The sequence below is a fragment of the Perca fluviatilis genome, chromosome 21, assembly GCF_010015445.1.
Source record: "Perca fluviatilis chromosome 21, GENO_Pfluv_1.0, whole genome shotgun sequence".
Lineage (NCBI taxonomy): Eukaryota > Metazoa > Chordata > Actinopteri > Perciformes > Percidae > Perca > Perca fluviatilis.
In genome coordinates, this window is record NC_053132.1 from 8,819,762 (window position 1) to 8,841,671 (window position 21,910).

A 21,910-nucleotide genomic window follows, 5' to 3' on the forward strand; every position below is an offset into this window, starting at 1 on the left:
CCGGAGCAGCACCGCGGTGCGCCTGTCGCAGCTCAACAATCTTCCATAGTGTAGCCACAAATATGATTACAAATTCCTCAATGCCTTTTTATTCCTGGATCTATCATTCTCTTCGATTACATTTACATTAGTGTTATTGTTTTTTTTTTCATTTGCAAGTTTTATTTATTTGTAGTTTAAAAGGTGAGCATGTGGGTCATTTTGCGAGGGATTGTCGAGGTGCCACCGGGAATGAGTTAGGCAATATGCGCCGCTGGGATATGATATTCAACCGAAAGGCTTATGGAATATAGCCCGGTGTGTCACAGCCTGTATGCCCTCTGGTCTAGCCCCGTGAAGAAGAAACTAATACTGCTCAGCATCATGTTTTTAATCTGGGTATACATGCTGTACTCCTGCGTGGGCTACTGCTCCACCATGCCAAGTTTAGTGGTGGACAGTTACCGGGGCAGGGAGACCGGCTCGGCCGTGGGCAAGAGGACAGAGAGCAGCAGGACGGACCTGGTGTCCAGACTGCTGGCCAAACCGCAGCCGTGGGAGGATATAGAGAGCGACTACGAGGAGCCGTCCATCAGGACCGCTGCGTCCAGAGACCTGCTCAATAACGAGCTGGAGACGGACCGAGCCGACGACTGGGGCGACGAGACGGGGGCCGAGCAGCTGCAGCAGAGAGCCCCGGAGCCCAGCGCCATGTCCAGCTTCTCCAACGGCTCCGGGAGCAAGAAGCTGCCGCAGGCGATCATCATCGGGGTGAAGAAAGGAGGGACCCGGGCTCTGCTGGAGTTTCTCCGGGTTCATCCAGACATCAGAGCCGTGGGCGCGGAGCCGCACTTCTTCGACCGCAACTATGAGAACGGACTGGAGTGGTACAGGTAAAAACTAGCCTACACACTCCTGTGTCTGGATGATGGTTGAACGGGTGCAGAAAACTAAATGTATGTACTTGGGGGGCTCGTTTTAGATTATTTTAGGCTACTACTCCATAAAATGTATTTATAGGGGAATTGGCAAGGCAGTGCTGCAAAACAGTCACGCTGTTACTGAGCAGTCAGCCAATGCGGTTCAGCAGGCTATGTATTTTTTTCTAAATGTATTTGTTACAGAGAATTTTAAAGTTTTTTTAAATTATTATTCATTCCCGCAGAAACACTAACACCGTTAGATGCAGCCTGAGAAGCTAATTAACTCCCAATTGGTTTACACGGTCACTAATTTGGACCTCATAAAGGCATACCAAATGTATGTATATTTTATTTGTATTTTATTTTATAGTATCCAGTCTGAGTTTATTCCAAACTGAACCCATTAAGCTACATTAACACGGTGGCAACACTTTGCTTGGGACTCTTTGTTTTATGTCCAATTACGCCTCAGGCTGTTGGCTCGCACATATATACAGGCTATAATAATGGCTTATTAATTACACGGGTTATTTTTTTTAAGGTTTGATTGCAGACGTATTTGATCATGTATGCCATTTAAAATAAGTATTGACTTGTGTCACAATTACGAGGCATGCTCGGAGACCCCAGTGAGGCTGGCCTGTTTCTGCGATGCGCAGTGATCTCTGTTGGACGCAGTGCAACACTGCACCTTTCACGGTGACGCGTCCTCCAGGCTTCTCCGTCGAGTTCAAATAACGAGATTTGTTGGTTTTTACATTTCGTCACGACTATGAAACGTGTTTATGAATCTGAAATCTGATTTATCTGGTTCAGGCTTTGGCATTCAGTTCAAGTTGTGCTGCGGCGCTCCCTGTACTGTCCCACAGTGTTATTTGTGTGAGCGTCTGTATGACAACATCTGACCCAACAGACATTTTATACTAGCCTATAGCCCACTACTTTACAGTGAATGGTGATATACAGATTCACGTGAATGGTACAATTTTCACAAATCTGACTGATCGCAGTGTGATAAGATCCTGTTAAAGTATTGTTGAGAGTTACAAAAAAAAGCTTTTTTCTTTTTTTGTCTTGTAGAACATTTAACCTAATAGTGTTCACAGACCTGAAAGCGTGTATATGGTCCTGACCATTCTACTGTCGATGGGCTCTACAGGCCGAACAGCCCACGCTGTCTGCGAGACAAAGTGGGGGCTCCTTCTTAGAACAAAACCCGCTTCACATCTTCAGAGGTCGACAAACTAACATTATCCTTTTTTTCATTTACATCACAAAGTGTTTATATAACGAGCCGAGAGTCTGTCGAGCTCAATGTGGCTGTATGGGGGAGGGGGGGACAGTAACACCCTAAATACAACCAAATCAGCTACTGGAGCTTTTCTAATCTTTTGTTTTTATAAAATACTTTTTATTTTACTATTGTAGAGTTTGAATCAGACTGATACATTTATGTCTGTGTCCAAATCAACAGGGTTATGTTATGGCTAATACCGTAAGTCGGTAAGATGGCCAAATCAATGCACCGATTGGCTTTTAAGTCTCCCACTAATTACTTTCTGCCTTTTGCGGACCTTCATAACGGATACGCTGTGAAATGTCAAGTCTTTTCCCCTCCAGTGTTTTATCAAAGTTATATCTGAAGTACAAAGAAAGGGAAAGATCATCTGACAAATTGGAAAAAAATAAATTAAAAAAAATAGGTCAAAAAAACTTTTGGATTTCGTGGCTTGAATGAACGGATTTACTCCGTGCTCTCATTGTAGGCCTACACGTTAAATATGTAAAGACCTGGAAGGGGGCCCCAGCAGTGTTGGACCTTATGAAAAAAAAGAAGCAAGTGTTGTCAGCATTCAAAATAAAGTCACAGTTCCTAGATTTGTAAGAAGCTTCATGTGCTTGCTTTGGTCTGAGTTTGTAGGGTTGCTGTTATTTAACTTCCACATAAAGTATTTCTAACTTTTAGGGAATTGTGGGAAAGTCCAGTGTGCTAGTTTTTTTTTTTTTGAGCCATGCAATCTAATACTTTTTAAGCCATGTAAAGAAGTCATGACTCAAGGTTTTCTGCTGATGTGGAATGGAAGCATATTGTCTGAAGCTACATTTCATTTTAGTCCATTTTCTTTTCTGTTGGTGCCTTACTCACAGAAATACAGAGAGAACAATTGTGGAGTTTTCATTCGGCATTGAAAACTTATTTGAGAACACTTCAGATCATTTTTGTATTCTGAGGGATTTCGTGCATCAACAGGATATCCAAACAGCGGATGCCTTTGCCACAAAAATCCATTAACTTGTAGGAAGTGCTCGTAGATTGGGTTTTGAACAGTGAAATCTGTCTTGACATATTTTTGAAGTACTGCACTTTTAGATGTGCAGTGAAAAATGTATGCTTCGGTGAAACAGCTGGTGTAAGCAGTCCCTGTAGTGGAGGAAAAAAAAAAAAGAAGTTTTTAGTGATTCTATTTCTCGAGCGAGGATGCACCGAGAAAGGAAATCATACTTCATTCATTGCTGAGCCTCCATAGTGTCCCATTAGGACCAGATACTGGAGATGACTTCTGGAATGTTCCAGACAGAGGCAAAATTGCATGGCATTGAAATATATGCTGTGGGAATATGATCTGATCACGGTGAGGGTCATTTATGGAGGAGGCGGTTATGGACGGTTGTGTGTGTGCGAGTTGAGCAATTCACCTCTCCCTGTTTGTTCATTTGCACAATCCCTCTGCCATCCACTGTTGTATCGAGCTTGCACCATCGTTGCCTCCCCCCAACGGACGCACATTTGGAGCTGGAATTCCACCAAGTATATGCAGCCTTAGAGGGAGCAGAAAAGACTCCGGGGAAGTTTACAAGATGAATGGAGGTGGTGATAACAAGTCTTATTGTGGATTTCTGATGTACTTTGACAGTTTTTATTTGTGCCAAAGACAAACACATGATTCATGCTTTTGACCGAGGGGTCCTTGAATCAGGGGGTACACATTTTCACAGTGAGGTCATGCATGAACCGGCACCAAGGAACACACGCACACACACACGCACACACACACACACACACACACACACACACACACACATAGAAAGAGAGAGTCAGGGCTCAACAGACCAGCGTGACTGAGTGTGAACAGGAACGTTGGTTCATTATTTCTCATTTTCTATTTGCACCTGTTCACTGAAAGTGGACTGGTGTTATCTGATAGCGATAAGTTAAACATTTGACTTATCTTCGGCACATACATTAAGGGCAAATTCAATGAGTTGATTGCTGAAAAGATTAAGAGTCCATGTGTAATAAAAGCTCAGGGTCAGCAGTGTGAGCAAGTTATCTTATCGTATGTTTTTTTTTTAATATGCTTCTGCGTAAATTGTGGCATTAAAGGTTATGTTGCAAGCACATTTTTAGCACTTTTCAAAACAAGAGAAATCAAAGATAAATAGGTGATAACCGGCAGAGAAGCCAGTTGTTAAAAACAAGGAGACAACGTGCACAAACCAGAAAATATATATGAAGTTATAACATCTTTAAAAAGCCAAAGAAGAAATGTAGGATTAAAAAAAAAAACGTTTGCAGTAATTTGACTTCTTTGAGACTTTCTGGGAGGTTGTACCAAAGTTGAGGAGCAACAACAGCAAAAAGCACACTCACTCTTCGTTTTAGTTTAGCAGTTGTGTGTAAGATTGTCAGACTTATTATATATTTATTTCTGTATTCACAGTTTGTTTGAAGGGTTATGTCACTTGTGACTCAGACGGTTCAAAGTTTACTCTTTCCACGCTGCTGCAGTTCTCATACATGAGAGGCATTTGATTTACTCCTAACTCTTGTTGACTGCGGCCCTCATCTCACCCTGTCACTCTGTGGTGCATGTCGCTCTCTTCATATTCCATTTAGCCCTATTGGCTATGAAGGGGCTTTGATATATAATTACTGTACTGTGGTTTTGCTGTCGTGTCGCGGGCTCTGGTCTTAGCTCTCTGTCGGGGCCCGGCAGTGTTGACGCTGTCGCTCCTCCCTCGCAGTGGCTTTAGCATTAAACGAGGAGTTCGGAACATGTTGGGAGAGAGCGTAGTCATGCAGTGTATGGCCATATGGGGTGCTATGAGGATTGTGGTGTTGTGTTTGCAGTTTTGGGAAGATTAGTTTAACTTTGCAGTTTCTTGAAAGTATCAGAAATTGTCTTTTGTTGAGGACATTATTTATGGTTAAATGTTTGTGAATTCTAATTGTCAACTGTTCAGTCATAATAATGCAATATAGAACTTGGAGCCCACACACTGAACTATATAATCTTCGGTCCTTGTGTGATGTGGTTTGTGATCAAAGGTTAGGCTTCAGTCGCTGTCGAGAGCGTGGCGGGATTGAACCGGCGCCATCCCCGTGCAGGATGTCTCTCTGGTCAACCTTTGTATCTCTGTGATAAAACACTGTGGAGGTAAACAGACGCAGCGTCACTAAAAGCTACACACACACACACACACGCACGCACACACGCACACAAAAAGACAAGTGGTGCATTGTTGAAAAGGAGGATCCCTAAAAAGAAAAGAAAAGAAAAAAACACGTTCCGCTATCAGACTTTGGATGCGTGCGGAAGTCTGCGCTGTTTGAAAGCCGTTATCTAACGGCCCGGTCACCCCCGCTGGTATAGCCCGAGTCAGACTGCATCTTCTGGCCAAGTCAGGGACAGTTCTGGATGGATGCACGTCCTTTTATCTGCTCACCACAGGGGTGCTCCTATTTCCGTGTAGGTGACCCATCCACTCTCTGTTGCCGCTGACCTCGCCCTCCTTCCTTTCCTCTCAATGGCCAAAAGAGGCCACCTGGTATTATAGAGCCCCAGCGAAGGGCATCAAATCATCACTGTTTGCAAAACATCTTGTGCTGATGTTTGCATACATGGGATGTGATAGGTATATAAAAGGGTTGTGTGTATGGTTGTGACAGGCACGGCTGTGAAGCCACAAATCATTTTCCTCCCCAGTCACAAAAGAAGGAAACACTCAGACAGCGTGCCTGGCTCCTCTGGGATAGCCAGTATTGATTGGTCAGGCCTGATTGGAGGTAATGTGTAGGGATGGGTGAAGGGCCATCGGCTGGGGTCAGACCCACGTTTGCCTGCTGACAGGGTCTGTGTGTTGACCATCTGCAGTGCAACAGAAAGCTGCTGGAACCTACAAGCCCCACTGGGAATTTGATAGCCGCTCCTTGCAGAAAACAATAGCACGGCAGAACAGTTTTGTTTAAGCCTCCTGAGTTATGTAAATGAGCATGATTTTTGTTTAGTTTTAAAACTCTGCATTTGACAGAATCAATGAGCACTAAAGCACTTTAAGTGGCTCTTACCCAGTTATAGTTCTAGACAGGACAAAGATGATTTCAGATGATTAGATACTTTGGCGCTCTGATTGTTTCCTGATTCCTGGAACTCCACGGGCTCCTCGGGGACCGAGCGCCCGGCCGGCCAACCGTACAGCTGACAGCAGGTTCACATCCTGCGCTCCAATCCTCAGCCGCAGCGGCCAACATAAAAACAAGCGGTTTGAAACTGTGCCTCCGTGTTGGCTTAACTTCCACCTTGTGTTCCCAAATGAGTGGATTATTTGTTAATGGTACCCTGTTTCCCCCTCAGTACCTCCACAGTTCCTCCCCCAAAACATCATCCCCAAATCCCTCCCTTATGAACTGCTTTTCTCCGTTCTCCAGCTGTGCACTTGCTCCGCTGGTGTGTAAGAATAGTGTCACATGTCATGCTCGCTTCGTCCAATCCTGGGCGGGGCTCGCTGCAGGCCTCGCTGACCACGAGTGGCCGTCTCTGAAAGAAGTCAGTTTTGAGGGACGGAGGCCCTCTCTCCTCACTGCCTAAGCTGGCATGGCTCATCCGAGAATGGAGAGTGACCGGTGGGGGTTGGAGAAACAGAGAAAAGGCAGCTTTCATCCCCAAATTACAAGCGGTTAATTGTGAAAGGAGAGACCTGTGGAGAGGGGAGTGGCAGTGCTGCACTGTGGTGGCCTACCTCCCCCCCACCCCCACCCCCCCCACCCAGCCTCCTGATAGTGTCCACTGAGCACTACCCACACCAGTGAAGACAATATGGCCGCCACAGACAGGAACCTCCTGCTGGAGCGGAGGATAAAAGCCACAGAGCCTGAGAGGAACTTGCTGTCAAACATTCACACACTCACGCAGGCACACACACACGCTCATTTTAAAAAGTGCGGACTAATTGTGCTCATTCACTCTGGCAGAAGACTCATATGGACTGCTGCTACAGAATGCCTTTTCTTTTCTGTGCAATTCAAAGTCAAAAACAATGAAAAATCTTAATAAAGTAGCGTCAGACGAAGAAAGGAAGGGTAGGATGGAGAAAGCGGCATACAACCCCTCCCTCTGTGCTACGCGTGAGTTTTAACGAGGTGATAATTTGGATGTTGTTGCACATGTCAGAACAGAACCAGACATCCTCCCTCCCGAGTTAATGGTCATTCATCGCTGCTAAATAAACAGTAAACTCTTTAGCACATTAAAAAAACTTCCCCCTGGAGCCTGGGAAACACAAACTAATCTGGTTGTTGTTAATCATTCGCCGTTAAAGATAAAGGTTAATCAGGGAACTCCTCACTGCTTTCCAAAGAAAAGAAAATGGAGTTGAGGAGAAGGTGGAGGAAGAGGAGGAGAAAGTGATGCCAGTAAACCTGGAAAGCTTCACTTGTCCCAGGTATTATGTCCCAGAGGTAGCCATTAGGGTGCTGGAGAGTGTGCCTGCCTCTGGGAAGAGAGGACACACACACACACACACACACACACACACACACACACACACACACACACACACACACACACACACACACACACACACACACACACACACACACACACACACACACACACACACACACACACACAGAGACAGAAAGAGAGAGAGCGGCTGAGGTCTCCTGAGGTTTCCATTAGCCTGGCAGTAAAAGAGCAGCGCTCATTAGAAGCCCTGAGTTGTCTCTCTGCACCATGGCTGCTCGACACTAGTCACTCTCTCTCTCCATTTAGATGAACTCCCAGAGCGGTTGGGCTCTCTCGTAAGAGCTGTACGAACACTACAGCTCAACTCCAAGACAACCTGGCCAAAACTCAAACTCCCTTCCAATTATCTTCCACCGCAAGTAGTTTTTCTCGCCCTTGTTTAACTGATCGGAATCAGAAGGCGCTCCTTGAAACTGCATGCTGTATCTTTTGGATGCAGCAAAACTACGACACCGCTAATAAACCGCAAAATTTCTGCTCTGACGTTTCATTTTACAAAAACAACAAAAGGAGCAGGATATCCCAAACCTTGGCAACAGATTTGAACAAATTTGGTCAAAAGTTTAGTTGTGTGGTTAAGGAACAAGCGGGGTGTCTGTGTGGATTATTTTTCCTTTTTAAAAATGCTTTTCTTTTCTTTTATCTTTTAGCAGGCAGTGCAAAGTATAGGGTCTTTTGAGCATACTGTATGCGGTTTTCTTATAAACTACTGTACTCACTCGAATGGAAAAAATTCTGGCAGATATACCCTATGATTTGTGTCTCTGCGCGTTTAATTTGATCCAAATCCGAATAAAAAAAAATATTAAGATTTTCTATTTTTCAAATTAGGAAACTTCGAGGATTGTGCATTTTTTGGCAAAAGTATGCAAGTACTCTCTAATTCCGGAAAAAGCGAAGTGGATATCAAGTGAAAAGAAGGAAAAAATTAACTTTATTTAGCTGTTGAAAACAAACATCCTCTGAAGTTCTCCAGTCAAGGGCTGACATATAGTGTTAAGCTAACATTTCTCAAATATCTCTTCCCATTTTTTTGTCTTTACTCCCTTCACAAAACAGCTTCCTGGCACCGAGTTAGAGCAGATCCTGTTTCACCTCTAACCAAGAGGCTTACTGATAGAGATACAGCGGAGGGGTGAAAACATTTGCTCCACAACTGTCTCCCGAAAGAAATAACGAAACCCTGAAACTGAGCTCTGAGCTCCGAGCTCCGATGGCTGCTTTTGGCAGCACTTACTTCGTCGCAGAAATGGTGAAAACGATGCCTGATTTTCTTAACAGTAATTATCCTGTCTTGGAGGTGCTCGGAGATATTGTAGAAGACAACATCTAGGCTCAAATCCAAAGAAAACTGTAGGATCGCCTGAGGAGTTCTGCTGCCACTCTTTCCATCTGCTAAAGGAGCAGGTTAATCGTCGCGACTGGTGCTATCGGTACTCAATTCAGCTAATTATACGTTAGCTCGGGAGGCAGGCTGTCTTCAGGTCAGGAATTTGTAAACCATTAACCTGCAACAACAGCTGCAGTGTGAGGAAGCAAAAAAAATAATAACCCAAACACACAGGAAGATGGTTTTCTGCTCACTGAGTGACATACAGTAGAGAGGAAATCCCCTCTTTCTCGCACACACACTTTGTAGTTACCCCTTCTGGTAACACTTCATCTTAACAACACACTATGAAGCATTAGTCAAGTATCAGTAAATACTCAAGCATTGTTCCTACATTATTACACATTAGTACGACGTTCATAAACACTTTTATACACGTTTTATTCCTGATTAATAAGCTCATCTATACTGTGTTTAATGTATAATCATACTTTACGAATGATGGATTGCCCATTTCTAAATTAGGTAAATAAATTACAAATCAGTTATTTAGGAGATGTCAATCTCACAAGATCATTAAGAAAAGTGTAAGGAAATGGTTACCAAACTATTTAGATGCACATGTATGCATGTATTTACACATATCATGATTTAGGCATGCACTAATGGTCAGTTAGTGTGTTAATATATGTTTAAAAAGCACCTAATACTGCAATTTATGATGAAATCAGGTAGTTACTTGTTAGTTAAATATTTTGTATGAACTCAAGTGAGAACTATCTATGCCTTACAAAGCATTTATAAATGAGATTGAAAGGCACATTCTAAATAATCCTGTGAACCATTAACAGCTTTTAAATGACTGAATGACTTAAATGGTGAATCCATCGTTCATAAAGATGACATAAAAAAACACATTATAGATGAGGTTATTCATCAAAAATAAAACATGTATAACTGTGTTTATGAATGACATACTTGTTGTGTTTAATAGCGTAGGAACAATGCTTTATAATGATAATAATGATGAATTAAGTATTGACTGATACTTAACTAATGCTTCATAGTGTGTAGATATTATAGAGTGTTACCCGGCTTTCTTCAAAAAGGTGTGCAGGCAGTTACGGATGACAGCCAATTCAAACAGGATGCAAAGTAGCTTCCTCGCTCCCGCTCTCTCTCTCGCTCTCTCTCTGAGTTTGTGTGTGTGTGTGTGTGTGTGACTGTGCGTGCATCTAGGGAGTGGGGGTGGTGGCATGTATGTTCTTCTCGAGTCTGTTTAATCTTTTATTCATCTTTGCTGTAGCTAGATCAAGGAGTCATGTGCTTCTTGGTGCATGTCAAGTGTCAGGAATCAGTCAGAATGGCTGATTCTGCCTGCACACCCACACAAAAAGACACCCAGAAATGCACACCGAGTCTTCACCTGCAGCCCTTCATTGTTGTTTTCCCTGTTTTTTTCATCCTTTCACGGTTCATCGGTTTATTTCATCCGAGCTGTCAGCCAGTCGCGCCCTGATCCTGATGGAGCGGGTGGTATGTGTGGCTAGCTCCAGGCTAACACCTTCAGCAAACACCCAGAGCAAACACACTAATTAGTGAGGATTACTAGCGCTAAACAAATTCTGGGTAATATCGCCAAGTGGTGGATTTCAAAGAGTGTGCGTGAGTGTGTCTGCTGGCAAGAGTTGGTGTGTTTGGTGTTGTTGAGGCACAGACCATGAGTAGCCAGATCGCTGCGGCAGTGTCCGGTGACTCAACGTGTATCGCATGTCAAACAAAGCGGTGAGATGTTGTGTTAAGTGTTACCAAAACGATGGGATCTTTCACCTCTCATGAGCCAGAAGAAGGAAGCTTTTTTGAACATCTTAAACTTGAAGAAACCCCCCCCCACATCTATGAGAATGCTGTTGCGCATTCATGAGAGCAAGGGAGGAGGTATTTTCTACTTACTACCCTCCACCATCCCCTTTCACCAACTCCTCTGTTTTATTTATACCAATGGGCTCCTTCAATTCACTGCAGGGTTATTAACACTCAGTAATTCTATGCAGCCGTCTATGGCCACAGGCCGATGTGGTTCCAGGCCTGAAAAACCCCTTATGGCTCCACGCATTCCTGTGTTGTTTTCCAAAGGTGCCAAATAGCAACAAATATACTTAAAAACAGATTTTCCGAGTGGGGGAAATTATAGTTCCTTATTGAATTGAACAATTTGTGCTTGTCACGCCTCTGCGATGCTGCCCATCACAAGGCAACCACAGTGGCATAAGAGTAGAATTTCTCAGCCTCACTTGAGTATTTTCAGGACCTAACAGAGGCGATATCTGAAGCTGCGGCTCAGGGTAATATGCTGTCGGGGTGTCTGACCCCATGTAGTCCATGACATTATATTTGGTGGCTAGTTCTCTATTTATTTATTGTACTTTACTAGTGTCTGATGTTGCCTCCAAAACCAAGCTGGGTTTGAGCCCAAAACCAGTCTGGATGGTCTGTGACCGCAAGGCCTGACTCCCCTTCTCTCCCACTTTGACTCACATTCTCTCTGTCATTCACTCTCCCTCGCCTACAAACTCTTGTACACACACGCTCCGGCTGTGAGAGACACGACGATAAAAAATGCTCCATTCTGGCAAAGCATGACTCCCTGATTCCAGTGAAAAATGATGGATGGACGGGTTGTGTCGGGCGGGTTAACTGCTTTGTTTACATGGAGGGTCAGTAGATTCCCAGGCTACTCTGACATAGTGCAACTTCTTGATGGAGTAAAGGGGTCTGGGAGCTGCATTTATCAACCAGATCAGGACACCAGCACAGAGTTTGGGTGTCAAAGTGTCACTGAGCAAGAAACAAGATGAAGGCTCCTACCAGTTTGGCCATTGCACTCAGTTTATGTTGTTCTGGAAAAGCTTAAAATGGTCTTCATTATACTTTGACCGTAGATCGTGATGTGCCGTCCCTTAGACTCCCTTCTTTCCCACTTGTTAGTAGAACCTTCTGTAATGTCTCCTTGTAAATGATAGCCTGTTAGCCTAAGATCTCTGGCTATATTTTGATTTATTAAACAGTAGGATCTCCAACAATAAGGTCCCTCTTCACCCCCAGTTGTATGTATTAGAAGTAAGGGTGTCAACATAATCTGATACATATCAAAAAACCAATACAAGCTAGAGATGTGGCTACATTGATCCACACTCACCGATCCACACCAAATTCTTTGTGAAATTTCTCAAAAATAAGCTTCTCTCTCTGTGCTCATGCACCTCTCACGGTATCATACAATATAATGGCGGCACCCACATGAAGGAATAGTCAACCCAAGGAAGGAAATACTAGCATTGGCACCTAACACTACTTCCAAAGGACACTTTGCAAAATGCAAAATGTTGCTTTTAAAGTGCTCTCCTCCTTATAACCGCATCATCCCATGCAGGGCCCCGTTATCCAGGTCTGAGTGTGTGATACGAGGCCAGCCTGCATTATTTATCCTTTTAGCAGACAGATGATTCAGAGGGGCTTCCACTCAGCCACCTTCCTGGGTTTCCAGTGACACCATTATTCAGTGAAGCCTGTTAATTTGAAACCTCAGGCACGGGAGGAGCACTGACAGTTGACTCTGATCAGGTTGATGAAGCTGCAGCATCACTTAGGGTTCATCACGCAGGTATTAAGTTACAAGCAGGTGTCAGAGACAGATCATCAGCAAGTGCAAAGGTATGCATACTTTTTGGTATCCAAACACAAAACCAGGGACGTCTATAAGACACAGATACACACAGACCCCCTTCAGCACACGCTCCTGCAAGGTCTCAGTTTTAAGCAGAGATCTCTGGCTCTTCTCAGCCAGGAAATGAACTGTCAAAAAGCCCTAAGTGGCCACATACTAACACCTGGACTCCACTCCAAGTGCTTGAAAGAGAGACCAGATGAAGCTTCTGTAACTGCAGCCGGAGCTCCTCTCCCGAGTATCCCGGGCCGACAGCGCCATAAGCCATCTTCTCTATTCTTTTAATTTACAGCCAAAGCCATGCTTTGTGGTTAAATATAATGCCAGACTCCAGGCACAGTGGAGTGTATTTCAAAATCTCTGGCTTCTGTATGTGCTTAAATGCTACTTTGACAAAATTCAGTGAGCCAGCAGAGACATGCATGCCTGCCTCCCTCTGTAGTACCCATACTGGTTGTGTATGTGCGTCGCCATGTGTGTTACATAAACATGTTGCTCATTTCAGTTCCATTTCATAGCACATAGGCTTCTCCTACTGTGAGCTTCAAAAGGGAGCGCTGGTAATGAACACTGCTTTTATTTATCAGTGACTCATCCATGAATTTATGCGTAGCTGCATGCATCTATCATCCTTTCAATAGTCTTTCTAACACCAGGGAAAGAGATTTCTACAGTATCAGTTTTCAGGCATTGTCTTATGAAAGACGTTTTGTTCAAATTCGCACGTTACACTCAAATGCTTGTTGTCTCCGGGTTAAAAAATATCAAATTTGTAACATCTTCAACACTGAACGAACAAGTGGCGCTCAGGATCATTATCGTCCAATGAGGAATAAAGATGTTTCTTTGTATTTCCCGAAAACGCTTGTGCCACCACCGCATTGGTTCATGTGAAGGGCTGGAGTAAGAGGCCCTTGGGAAAGAAAGGGACCCTTTCAGGACTTCTTCCCTCATTTCCTCCCTCTCCATCTTCCTACTTGTGAAGTGTCACTTTGCTATCGGACCTCAAGGCCTGATTGTCAGGGGTCGGGGGACCCTCTGGGATCAATGGAAAAGAGAGCGGGGTGAAGAGTGGAGACTGTGGAGTGTTTTAATGTAAAGAAAACTCAGGACTTCAGCACAAAGAAGTGAATTGTTGATGATGAATGTCTGTGTGATTTGCCAAAAGTAGCCCATTTTATTTTAGATTTGTTGTTTTGATTAATTCAGCCTCTACTTAGGGCACTGTTCAGTGTACGCTGTTGTTTAGTGTGGTGTTACCTCCCATGAGGAGATAACACTCGCTCCAGGGTCTTCAAGCCATAGAAACCAGACATCTTTAGCTCTAAATGCCCATAAGAGTTAAGCCACACCCTCCCTTTTGCTGGTGGATACAAAGTGCCCTCTGATTTGTCTGTATTCAAATAAACAAACCCTAATTTGAGATTCAAATGCTTTCAACATCCAGACATCTGAGACAATTGAAAACCTTTTGTATCGAACGGAAAAGTCGGACAGACACACGCCAAATAGCTTTTATCCCTTTTGTCTATGGGCAAACTAGTCATTTTGTCAGGGATGCTGGTTCACAGACGGCTCGGTGGCAGCCCGTTATCATCAAATCAAACATGACAGGAGGGAGGCAGAAGCATCAGACAGAAATAACCCTTTTCCTGCCTGCCGTTTATCTCCACTGGGATGAGGGCTCTTTAAAGCACAGGCCAAAGGGCCACTCCGCCGGCCCCTGTTTGATGCTGTCGTGTGACAAGGGCTTCTGCTTTGTGTCTTATCACTGTTTTTGGCATGTCTTTTAACTTGGAAATATTCTCAGTGGACAAAAGTGCAGAGAGACAAGGAGAGAAAACAGATACATATCATGTAAAAGTACAAACAAGGCAAGGAAAAAGTTTTGCCTCATGACGTTTAAGGTCAAGTTAGTTTATTTACACTTTTTACTATTACTGTTACCCATATTAGAAGTCCGTGGAGTCCTTGGTATCTTAGGGGGACAGAGTGATGTTTGCAGGGCAATTTTGGCACACGTTCCACTTAACAGCTCTCCAAAAGGCTTCTCTCACTCGAGGTTGAGAAGGACGGAGAAGTGCTCCACTCAGCCGTCGATAAGCACCCCTCCCTCCCTCCTCCTCCTCCTATCCGCCTCCTCTCTACCCTGCCCCCATCCCCGCCCCCCCTGCCCTGACCACTGCCCTGCTCACCCCTCCGCTCATGGACAATGGCTCACTTTCAAAGAAAAGCAGGAAAAAAGAGGAGCCCGGTGTCACAGAATTGCCTGTTTGCTGACGGAATCTTTAAAAGCAGCACCTCATAAATCAAAAAGGGAGCATAATAGGCATTGTTTCTCCAAGAGCTACTTGTCCCACTAAAATACCACTCCTCGCTTCTCTTTTCTCTCTTTCTGCCTTTTCTTCTTCTTCTTTTTACCTCTTTGGCAGAGAGAGTGGGCAACCATCTCCTTGTTATATGCTTCTCCAACCCCCAACACTTGATTTTATTATTATTTTTTTTTGGGAAATCCCTGAGCTTGGATCAGCATAATCTATCACTATGCACAACTCAGGCCTCCTCCCTATCTCCATGCTGCATTGTCATGTTGAAATCGGATTAGATGGGAAGCCATTTGCCTCTTTCTGTGTCGGCTCTGGACTCTTTTTGTATGTTAGCACAAGGAATGACAAAAAGCTCGCAGGCAGTATCGCCATTGTACATCGACAGAATGACGAATAGCGCGCAGTTTAAGTCGAGCATGTTTGGTTTATATTCCTTGAAGACATTCAAGTGGGCGCTGTATAAACACCTTAAAGTTGTGGCAGATAATTAGTGTGCGTGCTCATAATGTGTTGTTTGCATTTATACCTCCAGGACTGGTTTGCTGGCGGAAAGATCTGTCATGATTTTGCACAAAACCACATGCTGTGTCTGTTTAGATTTAAATAGGCTATTAATGAGCTTGGGTCGGGACTGGCCATCAGGAGCACCTGGAGAATTCCCGGTGGCCTGGCCAGATGATTGGCCCGGAGTATTAAAAATGCTAAATGGAATGGGTAAATCAAAGTGAAAAGTGCACTGGCCAGCTACAGTAACTCAGAACTGTAGACAGTCAGCTCCCCGCCTGCTTTTAACCTGATGGTATGATCTCTGCCTGTCATCACATGTGATTGGTTGCACGCACATAAGACACACTTTGTGTTTTTAACAATTTGGGATGTTTTTTTAAGCATTTTTGTGTGTAGAAATAAAACCAAAAGAGCTGGGCTGACGTTAGATTCCCGGCTTGTTTGTTTACTATCCCGTCTGGCCCTGAATGAGCTTTTGGAAACAGCTTTGCTTTACCCTGGTCCAGTCCATTCGCCCCTCTGATGTGTCAGCAATCAAGGAGATATTATCATAATTAGATCACTGGCACTGCATTACGATTACACAAATCTGCCAACACCATTTCCATGAGGCATTTTATTGGTAACCTGGCGTTGGCGTGGGTATTTTTCTCATTCCCCTTACCATTCCCTCTTTCTTGCACACAAATATGTGCATTGATGGAGAGCCGATGTTCCATGAATTATCCATGAGCTGGATGGACGTGAACTAGATTCCAGCTTTTAGAGGATATTTCTGAGGAACAGCCGAAGCTCTGGGGAGGAGTCGAGTATTACAGACTTCTAAATGTCCAACATTGTAGTTTCAACGTCTTTTACCTTTCTCAGTGTGAAAAATCGCTGTGTAGGATTACACAGAATTTGAATGGGATGGACTACAATAGTACTGTCTACACAATGGCATATCAGTGCCCTAGCCTTAACAACAAAGGTGAGGCTCAGGGTACAACAGGCTTAACAGGAGTCTTATCTGCAATAGCGTGTTCACCCTGATAAGTGCCCTCTGTTATCTTGTCCTTCCTCTGTTTTTTCTTCCTTCAAGTGCTTTACACTGCTTATTCACTGTTTTTGGTTGTCTGTCTGTCTGTCTTAGTTCTCTACTTCTGCAGTTGTCCTTTTGATTTGACTGTTTACAGTCCATAATTCAAATCACTCCCATCCCTCCAGCCAGAACCAGAAACACATTGGATCCCACGTACATTACACATAGTTTTCTTCCTGGTGCGGGGCCCAAAGAGGGAAAGGTGATCCACATCCCAATGTCAGTCAAACCGCTCTTATCGCCTCCACCATAATCGAGACTGTGCGGTTGGCCACCAATTGTGAAACCTAATGCTGAGAGAGCAGAGTGCGTTCACTTTTCCTTCAAAACCAGTTGTTCTCAAGTGCCTCTTGATTATATGTCTGCATGTAACATATCTGTGTAAAGCCCATCAGCCAGCCCCCGAAAACCAAACCCACTCTTGTCAAAAAACAGATTCCCTTTCCCTTTTTTTCTGACAAGCCTCATCATCTTTCAGCACTGTAGCGCTTTAGAGTTTTTTTTGCTGGTCAGATGGAGGGCGCGGCACTGTGGCAGAGCTATGCCTGAGTCAGCAAGGCAGATCAAGTGTTTTTTGTTTGTTTGTTGCTCCAATGGTATAAAGAGGGGAGGGTGAATTTTGATTAAGTCGGAGTTTGGAACATTACATCCAGCACGGAGGTTTGAGGAAAGACAAGCTCAGTGAAGACACATCAGATAATGAGATTCACACATGTTCTGAGCTAATTCATAAAAAATGCATTGTCTGCATGCATTGGCTAATCACAATGACCATTATTAAGAACAACACAGAAGGTTAGTTGCCAAAAGATAGGGGGAGGATTGAGTAGTCTGCACAGAGGTGGGAAACGCCAGCTCCTAATCCCTAATATGGTGAAATTCAGGGTCTGTAATGTTAAGAAATTCCTGTAAATGTTTCCCTGTGTTTGATTATGTAGTAAATAAGGGTTCTCTGTTTTTTGTCAGAAGTGAGATATCTTATGAGTGAGTGAGTGAGCATGTTGATGTTGGATAGCTGCCTGTACTAATAGGTTTTTGAGCCCTATAATAAGGCTAAACAGGCTCAGTGAGTCATTGATTACAGAACACAGTCACTCCGTCAGCTTGATTACATTAAGCAAGATGTTGCTCTACCTTACCCTTTTTCTAACCTCCTTTTTGTATCTTTTTTTTTTTCTGCAGAGAGCTGATGCCCAAGACCCTTGAGGGCCAGATCACCATGGAGAAAACCCCCAGCTACTTTGTGACCAGAGAGGCTCCAGCCAGAATATCCGCCATGTCCCGGGACACCAAGGTGATCGTGGTGGTGAGGGACCCCGTCACCAGGGCTATCTCGGACTACACACAGACACTGTCCAAGAAGCCTGACATCCCCTCTTTCGAGAGCCTCACCTTCAAAAACAGGACTACGGGGCTCATCGACACCTCGTGGAGCGCCATCCAGATCGGCATCTACGCCAAGCACCTGGACAACTGGCTGCAGTACTTCCCCATGAAGCAGATCCTGTTTGTGAGCGGCGAGCGGCTGATCAGCGACCCGGCCGGAGAGCTGGGCCGCGTGCAGGACTTCCTGGGGCTCAAGAGGATCATCACAGACAAACACTTTTACTTCAACCAGACCAAGGGTTTCCCGTGCCTCAAGAAGGCAGAGGGCAGCAGCAAGCCCCACTGCCTGGGCAAAACCAAAGGGCGGACCCATCCCAACATTGACCCTGAGGTGGTGCAGAGGCTACGGGACTTCTACAGGCCCTTCAACATGAAGTTCTACCAGATGACTGGACATAACTTTGGTTGGGATTGATGTGAAAATCATAAAAGACATTTTTGTTTTTTTTCATTTGTTGAGAAGTTGTTTTTTTTTCATCTGTAATTCAATGGCAAGATGTGGAGATATTGCTATATATATGTAAAATGTACAGAAATCTATTTTATAATAATTTATTTTTATTTCTAAGCAATTAATTCACTAAGCTGCCTAACCATATTTGTACATAACATCTGGCCCACATGTTGTTTTTAACATTCCTCATTTTAATTTTGAATTCTATCGCTCCTCCCTCGTGGTCCTGTAATCTCAGTGGATTTACCGGTGCTTCGTAATGCAGATTATCAGCGATGACTAAAGTAGAAATTAGGGGGGGAAATGTCAAAGCACCATATTACGGGTACAGAGTGCTCACAGAGAAATGGAGAACACCTATCCATGTGCATCCTCATTTATATAAGCATCATAACTTTACCCTCATCCTTTTCAAACCCTGTCATTCTGAGTGTGATTCTTCTGTAACGTATTTTACTGCAACACAGACCTTCCAGTTAAGTTTTCTACAATCCAATTTTCCTGCAATGGCATAAGCCTAAACTGCAGATCTCATGTCCCTTTCCACTCAATAACACTTAGATCAATAGGCCTAATTGATCCTCATTGTGTCACTCATGCTTAAAGTATACAGCTGCCCTTTCATTCTCAGTGCTCCTGCTGCCTGCTCTAATGAATGACCCTTCCATCAAACGTTAAATTCTATCCCGGACCACATAAGGGCCCATGTTAACATTATGCTAATCGGGTAAAGGTAACTGGCAGATCGATCGAGCTCTCGCTCTCGCTCTCTAACTCCCCATTAGAAGCAGTGTTGGCTGAGAGCCAGGCTCTTTTCTCTATCTGCTCAGTTCAAAGGTCACACAAAGTCTCAATCAAATTTCCTTGAAAGGCATTTCATTTGTTGAGTAGAGCAGGGGGAGTGTGTGCCTTGTTTTCACGGTAAGATGGAAAATCTTTGCGTGAGGTAGCAGAGGCATATCTGTCAGAAATAGAGCATAAAGATAAAAAAGATGACAGACAGACAAACAACATCTTGGCTTCGCCTCACTGGAATAGCGTTTCTTCAAACAGAAGTCCACCAGGCCCATCTTATATCCCAGACTAAGGAGATCAAAGGAAGAGGAAAGGTTTTTGTGAAGCACTTTCAGCACAGCAAGAATTGCCTCAGGCGGGCATTGGGGGGGGGGGGGGGGGTTTCAGTGTCTAACCTCTCTAGTGTCGTCCGAAAACCTCATGTGCCATCGTCCATGGCCTATATACTTTATGCCTTATTCACACTTGTCATCCTCACTCACTCACACAATCTCTACTTGTTGCCAAAAAAAACCTTTGGGTTGATATCACATTTCACACAGCTTGAGTCGCTATCTCTGCTTTTTTCCCCCTGCATCGCTTCTTTGATTTTGTCTTTCTACTTGAATTCTTGATATGCAAGAGGGAGAAAACGCGTAGTTATCATTCTTTGATGTGCTGCCCCATCTCTTTGCAGCGGGTGGCACGCTATTATAAGGGCACAGGGAGGCGGCCGTGCTATGCTGTGCTACACTATGCTATGCATGCTCAATGTGTTGGCCATTATGAAAATGCAGGGATAATGGGAAGGGATTATTAGCATCCAGAGGAGGGCTTCATGTGTTTAAACAGGGCCCAGACTGAATGTACACAACCTATCCTCACACTAAAATACCCTCAAATCAATTTCAAAGGTCAGATTGTCACTCCGTTTTATTTAAAAGTTACATTTGATTGTCCCTTTTTCTTTGTGAAGTTAAGAAAATGTTGTGCCTCTTTAACCATTCAATACAACACAGTTCGCCTGCTCCTGTCATTAAGACAGTGAATGACCCCAATTCAGCTATTTCTCTTATTTTCCAGCTGCCTGGTTTAGCTTCAAACCAATGGTCAGTAGCAGGGGAGATGGAGGCTTGTTACACTGCATCTTTTTGTAGTGCTGTCCTTTACTTTCACTCTGCCTGAGCGATGATACTCCTAGTGAGAATACATGTAGAGAAAGCCTTCATCTCCCCTTCTCTCCTTAGTGCAATGTTTGATTATTTAAAAAAAAAAAAGCATTTATTATGAAGCAGCAGCTGTCACGTTCTGGAAGGAAAGTCTGACATTTTCTCTGTAATTGATGTAGAACTGCATTTAAATTCTGTTTTCATGCAACTGAGGGAATATCTGAAAAAAACCAACAACAACTTGCACTCATGGGTAAACTCCATGTGGCTGCATCGGTTATGGTTGAGTTTTATTCAACCTGTTTTAAAATCTAAAAATGTTAAAAATGTTTGTCTTACCCACGTATAATATGTATTTAGACTAGCAGATCTGTATGTACAAAAATGAAAAGGACATGTAAATCAAGTATTTTGTGGTATATGTACATCAAAGGAATTAATTTTACACAAGGCAAAAGCAAAATGGAACAAATGTTTCTAGATGATTAAATACTGAACATTCAAAATATTTCTTTGTATGAAGAAATAAATAAAAAAGTATATATTTTACCAAAATCCTCTAGTGCCTGACTTTTATTTCATTGATTCTCTCCCAGAGTTTTATTATTTAATTGGCACATTACATTTAATGAATACCACTTTTAAAGGGCACGATGACTAAGGTTAGATGTCATGAAATCTTCCATAAAAGATGTGACATAACGTGTACTAGCAGAACCAGGCATTAACTGTACTTTTTGTTGGGTTTGGAGAAATCTACAACTCAAGTGTGTCCATTTTATTACAATCATTTACAGGAAGTATGAGTGCAGATAAAACACAACTTGGGGATGTTCAACATTAAAGGGTTGGTTTGCCAATACAAAACAATAAAACAAAAATGCCTCCACCCTAATAATTTGACGAGAATGGGATTTTATTTGTGGTGCCCATGGAGTGTATAAAAATAGGGGACATAGCCACCATCACGTCACCCATTCGTTTGTATAGACTACTTTTTGAAGCCTCGAGTTGGGCAGTTTTGCTGTCGCCATATTGTTATTTTTTTAAACCAGTGACCATATTTGGACGAGAGGGTGGAGCTAAGATATCCACTGTGGTCGCTGGTTAGCAAGATGCAAAGATGAACAGCCGACTCCTTAGAGTGTCTTTCACCGAATCCTGAACAAAACATTTGTGGCTAACAAAATGTTACAATTAACTTCAATGAACTGAAAACACCGTGAAAGGGTCAAAGTTTTCAGACGAAAACACGGACAACACCCAAACCAGACAACACCTCGGTAGCAACTTTCCAATCACAAGGTAGCCACGCATACCCTGCTTTATCGTCTATTAAAGGAACACACTGACTTATTGGGACTTTAGCTTATTCACTGTATCCCCCAGAGTTAGATAAGTCCATACATACCCTTCTCATCTCCGTGCGTGTCGTAACTCTGGGCGG

The 21,910-nt window shown here is 43.6% G+C and overlaps 1 protein-coding gene across 1 annotated transcript; it reads left to right on the top strand.

The window, feature by feature from the left end:
* hs3st3b1b (heparan sulfate (glucosamine) 3-O-sulfotransferase 3B1b) lies at window positions 1-20,685 on the top strand. The gene is made up of 2 exons (XM_039787938.1): window positions 1-872; window positions 17,863-20,685. The coding sequence occupies exons 1-2, from the start codon at window positions 283-285 to the stop codon at window positions 18,479-18,481; spliced, it is 1,209 nt and encodes a 402-aa protein (XP_039643872.1). The 5' UTR covers window positions 1-282; the 3' UTR covers window positions 18,482-20,685.
* The last annotated feature ends 1,225 nt before the right edge of the window (window positions 20,686-21,910 follow it).

Coding starts and splice junctions, on each gene's coding strand:
- hs3st3b1b (XM_039787938.1), top strand. CDS start 283: ATGGAATATAGCCCGGTGTGTCACAGCCTGTATGCCCTCTGGTCTAGC. Junction 873..17,862: donor AACGGACTGGAGTGGTACAG/GTAAAAACTAGC, acceptor TTTTTTCTGCAG/AGAGCTGATGCCCAAGACCC.